The sequence below is a fragment of the Furipterus horrens genome, unplaced genomic scaffold, assembly GCF_987537825.1.
Source record: "Furipterus horrens unplaced genomic scaffold, mFurHor1.1.pri manual_scaffold_4, whole genome shotgun sequence".
NCBI classification, from domain to species: domain Eukaryota; kingdom Metazoa; phylum Chordata; class Mammalia; order Chiroptera; family Furipteridae; genus Furipterus; species Furipterus horrens.
In genome coordinates, this window is record NW_028327174.1 from 50,175,498 (window position 1) to 50,184,563 (window position 9,066).

A 9,066-nucleotide genomic window follows, 5' to 3' on the forward strand; every position below is an offset into this window, starting at 1 on the left:
CTCCTGCTAGAGGACTGCTGCACATGCTGTTCTATCTCTGCAAAATGCTTCCCCCCCACCCCCCCCACCACTCCTAGCACATGCAGCACTCACAGCCTACTCATCCTTCCTGATTTTCCTGTCATATTCCCTTATTTTGTGCCTTCATAGTACAGTTATATTCCATGTACATTTGATTAATCTGCCATTCTCAATAGATTGTGAGTTTTATAATGGCAGAACTGCTGTCTCTCCAGTGCCTAGTATAGTACGTTGGCACATAATAGGTATTCAATAAATATTTAAATGGTTGGTCAATTCTGATTTTATAGAGAAAAATGAGCAATTTGAGATGTTGGTCATATTATCATCTATTTATAATGGTTCCTTGTGTTTCACACTCATACATTTTACTTGATTTTTTAGCTTTATTTTTCAAGTACAGTTGACATTTAGTATTACTTTATATTAGTTTCAGGTGTATAACATAGTGGTTAACAATCATATAATTTACAAAGCAATTCCCCTGATATTTCAGTTACCCACCTGGCACTGTACATAGTTACTGCAACATTATTGACTATATTCCCTGTGCTGTACTTCACATCTCTGTGACTGTTTTGTGACTATAAATTTGTGTTTCTTAATCCCTTCACCTTTTCCACCCAGTCCCCCCAATCCCTCTCCTGTATGGCAACCATCAGTGTGTTCTCTGTGTCTCTGAGTCTGTTACTGTTTTGTTTATTTATTCTGTTCTTTAGACTCTGCACATAAGTGAAATCATGGTATGTGTCTTTCTCTGTCTGATTTATTTCATAATAAATAAATTATTTGTTAAGCATAATACCCTTTAGGTCCATCCATGCTGTCACTAATGTCAAGATTTCATTCTTTTTATGGTCAAGTAATATTCCGTTGTATATGTGTGCCACAACTTTTTATCCACTCGTCTATTAATGGGCACTTTGGATGGCTTCCATGTCTTGGCTATTGTAAATAATGCTGCAATGAACATAGGGGTGCATATATCTTTTTGCATTAGTGTTTTGAGTTTCTTTAGATATGTACCCAGAGGTGGAATCGCTGGGTCATAAGGCAGTTCTATTTTTAATTTTGGGGGGAACCTCCATTCTGTTTTTTATAGTGGCTGCACTAATCTGCATTCCCACCAACACTGCACAAGGGTTCCCTTTTCTCCACATTTTTGGTCAACAATTGTTGTTTATTGATTTATTGATGGTAAGCCATTCTGGCAGGTGTGAAGTGATATCTCATTGTGGTTTTAATTTGCATTCTTTGATTAGTGACATTGAGCATCTTTTCATATGTCTATTGGCCGTGTGTATGTCCTTTTTGGAAAAGTGCCTATTCAGCTCCTCTGCCCATTTTTAATTGGATTGTTTGGTTTTTGGGTGTTGAGTTGTCTGAGTTCTTTATAAATTTTGGAAATTAACCGCTTATCAGATGTATCATTGGTGAAAATGTTTCCCACTTGGTAAGTTACCTTTTCATTTTGTTGATGGTTTCCTTTACTGTGCAAAACCTTTTTAGTTTGATGTAGTCCAATTTGTTTATTTTTCTTTTATTTCCCTTGCCCAAAATGATATATCAGAAAAAAATAAGCTATGAGAAATGTCAGAGTTGACTGCCTATGTTTTCTTTTAGGATTTTTATGATTTTGAATCTTACATTTAAGCCTTTAATCCATTTTGAGTTTATTCTTATTTATGATGTAAGAAGGTGGTCTATATTCACTTATTTGCATGTATGATTCCAATTTTCCCAACACCATTTATTGAATACTATCTGTATCTCATTGTATGTTCTTAGCTCCTTTGTCAAATATTAATTGACCATAGAGGTGTGGGTTTGTCTCTGGATTTTCTCTTCTGTTCCATTGACCTATGTGTCTTTATTTGATGCCAGTAGCATGCTGTTTTGATTACTATAGATAGCCTTGTAATATAATTTGATATCAGGTGGTGTGATACCTCCAACTTTGTTCTTCTTTCCCAAGATTTCTGTGGCTATTTGGGGTCATTTGCGGTTCCATATAAATTTTTGGATTATTTGTTTTAGTTCTGTAAAATGCCATTGGTATTTTGATGGGATTGCATTGAATCTATAGATTGCTTTGGTGGTATAGATGTTTTAATGATGTTAATTCTTCCTGTCCATGAACATGGTATATGCTTCCATTTATAGGGTAGGGCAAAAATAGGTTTAGAGTTGTGAGTAGGCAAAACACAGTTTATTCTTGTATTATTATTTATTATTGTATTATTTTCCATACGAACAACTGTAAACCTACTTTTGCCCCACCCTGTGTTTCTGTCTTCTTCAGTTTCTTTCTTCGGTGTCTTATAATTTTCCATGTGAACATTTCTTACCTCCTTAGTTAAATTTATTCCTGAGTATTTTTTTTTAATGCAATCGTAAGTGGGATTGTTGTCTTAGTTTCCCTTTCTGATAGTTCATTAATAGCAACTGATTTCTGAATATTTACTTTGTATCCTGTTTCTTTACTGATTTCATTTATTGGTTCTAGTAGTTTTTTGGTGGACTCTTTAGAGTTCTCTAACACTCATACATATTAAATTCTTAGCTAAAGAACAGTGTTTCTGAGACTAAGCATGGGAACCCAAGAGAAGTTGGGATATGCATTGGTAGTTGTAGGCATTGGTGTTCTAAATAATTGTTTATAAACCATGAGCTATATGAACAAGGGTAGTTGGCATTCCCTAACCCTGCGCCCTTAACTTCTGTTCTTTCTTGAATATATGAGATTCATTGCCATACTTAAAAGGAATACTTGCTGCAGAAGCTATGTAACAGCCTTTGTAAAATAAAAACATGGAAGATCACCTAAGCCCTTACAGGTATCCTTGTCATTTTGACCCAGTGTTTCACACAAACCCTAGATCATGTTATTATTCTCTCACTTCTTCCCCTTAAAGGCTATTGGAATGAAATAGCAAAACAATGCAAATTTTAAATTTCCATTTTCTGATTATATTACTAAATATTTAAAAAGATTTCATTTTATTTTTAGAGAGAGGGGAAGGGAGGGAGAAGGAGAGGGAGAGAAACATCGATGGTTGCTTCTCACACGCCCCCAGCCAGAGACTGGGCCCACCACCCAAGCCTATGCCTTGACTGGGAAGCAAGTCAGAGGCCTTTTGCTTTGTGGGACAATGCTCAACAAACTGAGCCACACTGGTCAGGGCTATATTGCTAAATTTTTTAGAAAGTCTTCTTCATATTATGCAAGTCAGTCTCATTCAACTATCTGGGAGAAGTCGGAAACCCCTTTGGAATTAGATGAGAATTCTGGCTATCACAGGCTTCATCTGTTCTCCTTCCCACGTGGCTGAAAAGCTGCTAGAAATATTTCTGCAGGCTGACTAAGGATCTGTTTCTCTCCACATTTTAAGTGTACTGAAGTGGGTGCTATGCAATTTAAATGTCTTATTTCCAGATCATTTTATTTCCGTCATTCCTGTTATGTTTTTGGCTCAACAAACTCTAGAATCAGATTTAATCTCAGGCTAATATTACATGTCTGAAGGCATTGTCACAGAGGTTCATGTGCTTTCCTAGGCCACAATATCCTCTGAAGCTTTAGAACTTAAAGGGCCAGAGGTAATTTTTATTTCTCCTTTCCCTTTTACTGCTTCTCAAAGATTCTGATGCACTCAGTTCTACCCCTTGAAAATCCAAAGTGGAGTTAGACCACCGCTCTGAGGAGTTCAATTTTTCTAAATTATATTTAGAAGAATTATAACTTTTCTTTTTCATCTCCTTTTCCTCTGAAAAAAAAACATTGATTCCAGGCTACCTTAGAAATTGTTTATTGAAATAGACTCCCAGAAACACTTCATTTCTAACATGTATTTAGTCCCACAATTTCTATAGTATAGTTTTTGCCCCAGGGGGTTGGTTACTTCCCAGCTCAGTTGGCTTAAAAGGCTTAAATTATTTGCAGCATGAACTTCTCATTTGTAAAGTTGACTTTTCACATGAATGATTTTCCATCCGAAGAAATTGTTTCTATTTCAAGGACTAACAAATTCTACTTTATAAAGAGGTGAGGTGGGTTTCCTAAGGAACTTTCCATCTATTTAAATGGAATCACTGTTGTAACTTATGAGCGTTTTTGCTGATACCTCTGCTTCTGTATAAAATGGAACGATGTAGAGGGTAGCCAACAGTGGAAAGATGGCCCTCTGCTGTAAATTCTTTCTCCTTTCTCTGCAGTTTCTCTTGATTATACTTAGTGGGCTTTGACCATAATACTGTTTCATGAAGCTCCCAGATAGACTTATCTTTGGGCTCTGAAGAAAATGACTGAATTTTGTCAGTCACTCAGCATTGGTAATATTATGGCCATTGAGTAAACTTTGAAGCAGTAAAAAGAACTCAATTGAAAATAAGTCTGTTTCATCCTTACATAGCAAGCTGTGGATTCGATGTATATTGTGTGTCTCACCTGGAGGCTTTTCTCTCCTTTTCTCAAGCACTTTGTTAGTGAACGTAAATATGATGAGGATCTGGGACGAGTAGCCCGGTTCACCTGTGATGTAGAGACCCTAAAGAAGAACATTGATTCATTTGGACAAGGTGAGTTAGTGAGAGATTCTGGGCACTGGACATGGTGATGAGAAGACCACACTCTAAAAACTAGAGACTTGGGAGATGGTTGGCTTCTCCACTGATTCTTTAGTGCCTCTTATGTTTTTGTTTGCTTGCTTGTTTTTATGAAAAGTAACTCTGAGATCTTTTTTTAAATGAATATTTATTTACTTATTTATTTATTTATTAAGGTTTTATTTATTGATTTTAGAGATAGGGAGAGGGAGAGAAACGTTGATGTGAAAGAGAAACATCAATCAATCACCTTTCACTGGCCCACAACCCAGGCATGTACCCTGACCAGAAACCGAACCGGCGACCTGTTGGTTTGCAGGTCTGTGCTCAATCCACTGAGCCACATCAGCCAGGGCAGCTCTGAGATCTTTAAGAAATCAGTGGATGCAGTTCCTTTGAGCTCTGAGGATGGACTCCCTAAATTAGCAATAAGATTTTTTTTATCTGCCCTGGCTGGTGTGGCTTAGTGGACTGAGTGCCACCCTGTGGACCAAAAGATTGCCAGTTCAACCCTCAGTCAGGGCACATGCCTGGGTTGTGGGCCAGGTCTTCAGTTGGGGGTGTGTGAGAGGCAACAGATCGATGTTTCTCTCCCTCTCTTTCTCCCTCCCCTGCTCTAAAAATAAATAATAAAATGAAAAAAGATTTTTTTCAATCATTCTCTATTGAGTTGAGAGGTTTATGATGTGTAGTGTAAAGAACACAGAGTGCTGGAGTCAGAGCAAGTTTGAATCCTTGTCTCCTCATTAACCGTTGGGAACCTCATTTTACTCCTCTCCAAAATAGAAATAACAATACCTGCGTTGCCTGGCAAATAATAGATACTTAAATAATACCTTCAAAGGGGGTGGTGCCTCTAAGCTGAGAGTTTGTGTGACACCAACCCTGAGCTCAGCTCCTTTGTTCTTCCCATCTTGGTCTGAAAGTGAAATGTTGGATCTAGGGCAGTGATAGTGAACTCAACATTAGTCCAGGCTTAATGCCAAGAAAAAAATCTAGTGGGCAGCATTAAACCATTGAATTTGGACAAAATTCGAATTGGAAATGTTAATATTTTTCAGCTAGGTTGGTATTTTGAATTTGAGATTATTTTTGCGAAAGAACCTTAGGAAGATGCATGTTTGTTGTAAAGACTAGTTCTGTTATATTAACTAATCTTGATTATATTGTACATCATTCAAATTTTTTAAAAAAGATTTAGTTCTTTTTCTTTCTTTGCAAAATCTGTACTTTATAGAGTGTTCCTCACATAGAAAACTAAACATATGGCTTATATTATTATTCCTAGGCTTAGTCAACTGCCAGAGTTAGAATCAGTTTAGGTGGTAGGAAGTGTCAAGAAGTCATTATTTGGTGGGGGGGTGGGTCACTCTGATCTGAAACTGTTGTCATTTCTGAGAATTCCTTTACAGTGCCGAGGGGATTTGGGGGGAGTAGAGAAAGAGGGCAGAAGGGAGAGTCTCCTTTTTGTTACCCATTTTATAAGCTTTTCTTTACAACTACTCAAGTAGACAGTTCTTTATCTTAAATTGTTTATTGTGAAATGGGAGATAGGGACCCTTACCCTTCATGCTCTTTCGTCACATGACCACATACTTCTTATATTTCTGTTGCAGTGTCCCATCCAAAGAACAGCTATTCAACCCGGTCCCGATGTAGCTCAGTTACGTCTGTGTCCTTGAGTAGCCTGTGTGATGTCTCTGCTGCTTCCTCTTCTACCTGTGCCTCTGCTCCCCGCCTCACAAGTGCTAACAAGAAAAACTCGGCATCAGGAGAGACTCCTGCAGGCAGAGCAAACTCTGGTGGCCGGCCCTGTCAGTCTCAGCCTCAGCCTCAGCCTCAGCGAGAGGTAACCTGGCTTCCACACTGAGCAAGTTAGGAAGAAAGCTACCAGATTGTGACAGTTGAAATGCTGACAGCTCTCAGTACATTATCTTCCTCTCTCTATTTCCATTCCACACTTGTTTTAAATCCCTCCAGCCCCAGTTAGTTCCAGAGGAAGCATTTGGTATGTATGTTCCAAGCCACCAGCCAGAGTAGATTTCCTGTTGCTAAGACTGCTGACTTTCTGATGTTGGCAGTGATCCTAGCTGTCGTAGGTAGTATCGCCTGGTAATTAGTCACACTGGGAGTCCTGCACCCATCTTGAGGTAGATAAGTACCACAGTGGCAGGTTCACCAGAGTGAAGCAACAACTCCCGAGAAGCACAGAGTAGAAGGCATCAGGGAGGGAGAGTGTAAACTAGATGTGGTGCACTAGAAACCTGAAGATTAGTTTCTTTTCCTTGGTTTGAAAAAGATACACAAGCACAATTCAAGGCAATGCTGGCAGTTCTTCTTCAGAACTGGAATTACATTGGAATTGGAAGACAAAAATAAAATCCTGTGCCATAAGCTTTCTGGGTTCTAATGTAAAAATGTACTACATGTCACAGCAGCAAGATTGAATCTATGGTTCATGATACATAGCAAAGCAGATCATAATGATGTTTATTTTATTAAACAAATGTTCATTAGCTTTACAAATTGCTTTTTATCTGCCAAGTTCAGACTTGTGATAAGATGTTTGCCCAATTGAGTGCTTGTAACAACCCAAAGAATGTTCTTTGTTCTTTAGCTCATGCCCAGCTAAAGAAAAGTGAACCCGTCTTCAGTGGAGAAGAGCCTAGGGGTGAAAGGCAGGGAAAAAAGTAGTGGAAGATTTATTATTTCTCATGTAGTGGCTACGTTGAATTGATTGGTAGAATTCTGTGAGTCTTGAGAGATAACAGAGTCCCAAGCATGGGATACTGCCATTTTGCTATCAGAATTCTCCTATAAACTAAACTGGAACAAATGGAGTACCACAATGCCAGAGTGCTTTGAACATCATATTCTTTTCTCCTTAGGTGTTGCTGGGGAACAGACGAGGAGGACAAGGCCACAGGCCACAAGGCCAAAAGTTCAGTGACCCCACAAACCAAGGGCAACATGACAATGTGGGCCGTTACAGAAATAGCTCGTCGTATTATTCATCTGCTTCCAGGTATCAGAGTGTGCCACCCCAGCCACCAGGAAATGCTAGTGAACGGGGCCAGTCTCATTCTGCAGGGACCAGTGGAACTGGAGCCAGCATGGAACCCAGCCAACCCAAGCCCTCATTCAAAAGGGGCTCCCCCCAGCGCAAGCCCAGGACCTCTCATCCTAAAGCTGTGAACTCCTGAGGGAAATGCCAGGTGGCCTCTCTGGTCTATCCCACACAATTCTATGTGGTAACTGGACTTTAGGACACTTATAGTTAGATTTAATAACAAAAAGAAATTTTCATATATCACTTTTTATGCCATTCTAAATATTTTTGGTTTCTTCTACCCTGATTTCCTCTTTATGATTTTTGGAGGGGGAGCTTTTGTTTTCCCTTGACTTTTCCCAATGATATGGATTAATCCTGATTGGTCATTTCTACCTGGAATCATGGGCAGCTGTTGCCAGGTTTCCCAAGGTTAAGCAAGGCTCTTCCCAGGGCACCCGGCCTTTCAGTTTGCTGAAGAGGCCGTCCTCAGCAGCCCCCTGCTGTTCAGGTTCTCAAGAGGAGCGGGATCAGAGCTAGTCCTGCTGCCTTTCCAGTCTAAGCAGAGCCACACAGGCCTCTCAGGTTCCCTCTAAACAACAGTTTAACCAGGGGAGGTAATGAGGGGATTGTGTACTGCACTGAATAGCCAGAGAAGGGGAAATTTAATTGGTGAAAGGGAAAGAACAGTAGGAAATATTTGATAATCTTCCTCTCCTCCCAGAATGTGCCTGAGATTGACACTCAAATCAGGGTTTCAAGTCTCTTGCTGGGTACAGTAGCTTAACCTGCAGTTTCTATTACCTCAGACTGCAAACCAGTCTATGGGAAAGTAGCATTTAATTAAAGTTAAAAGAAGAGGAAATTTTTTCTTTGCTTTAATGTTTGAAGATTTTTGTTGTTATTATTCTCTCTCGTTCCTGAATTGTATTCTTATCCTGAACCAAATTTATAGCAATGTAATTAGTGTTAATCTAAGGTGTTACCCATTGAAAAATTGCTGCAGTCAGTCTTTATAGTTGAGTAAATAAAAACAACTGCATAAATATTCCCACATTTGTTTCCCAGAAGCAAGTGATTTCATTTCATTATCTGTTTTTGGGGGGGCCTCATGGGGTAGAAGTCTCTCAGCTTGTTTGGGGCTTAAATGAGGGTGTCTGATGCCTAAGTTGTCTGTCCACCGCTTAGCTTCAGAAGGAAATTAAAATATGAAAGCCAGGATGAGCAAATGCAGCCATTCCTGTGGGAAAGATTCATAGGATAGGGAATGGTGACTTTCCAAAGGAGAGCTTACCAGTTTAGCAAAGCTGCAGCTGCCAGCAGCTCTCCCAGGCAACCAAAGGTCATATCAGCACCCCTCCCCTCCCGGCCTGTCCCTTGACAGGAGTAGT

General features: G+C 39.4%; 1 protein-coding gene across 4 annotated transcripts in view; it reads left to right on the top strand.

Annotated features, from left to right (window-relative positions):
* The window catches only part of SPATS2 (spermatogenesis associated serine rich 2), a 112,384-nt gene extending 103,664 nt beyond the window's left edge, over window positions 1-8,720 (top strand). For all 4 annotated transcript variants that reach the window (XM_090273117.1, XM_090273116.1, XM_090273115.1 and 1 more), the window contains exons 11-13: window positions 4,497-4,599; window positions 6,243-6,475; window positions 7,515-8,720. In XM_090273117.1, the coding sequence (XP_090129243.1) occupies window positions 4,497-4,599; window positions 6,243-6,475; window positions 7,515-7,829 (651 nt within the window). In that variant the 3' untranslated portion in view covers window positions 7,830-8,720. The remainder of the gene's footprint in view (window positions 1-4,496; window positions 4,600-6,242; window positions 6,476-7,514) is intronic.
* Window positions 8,721-9,066: the final 346 nt, after the last annotated feature.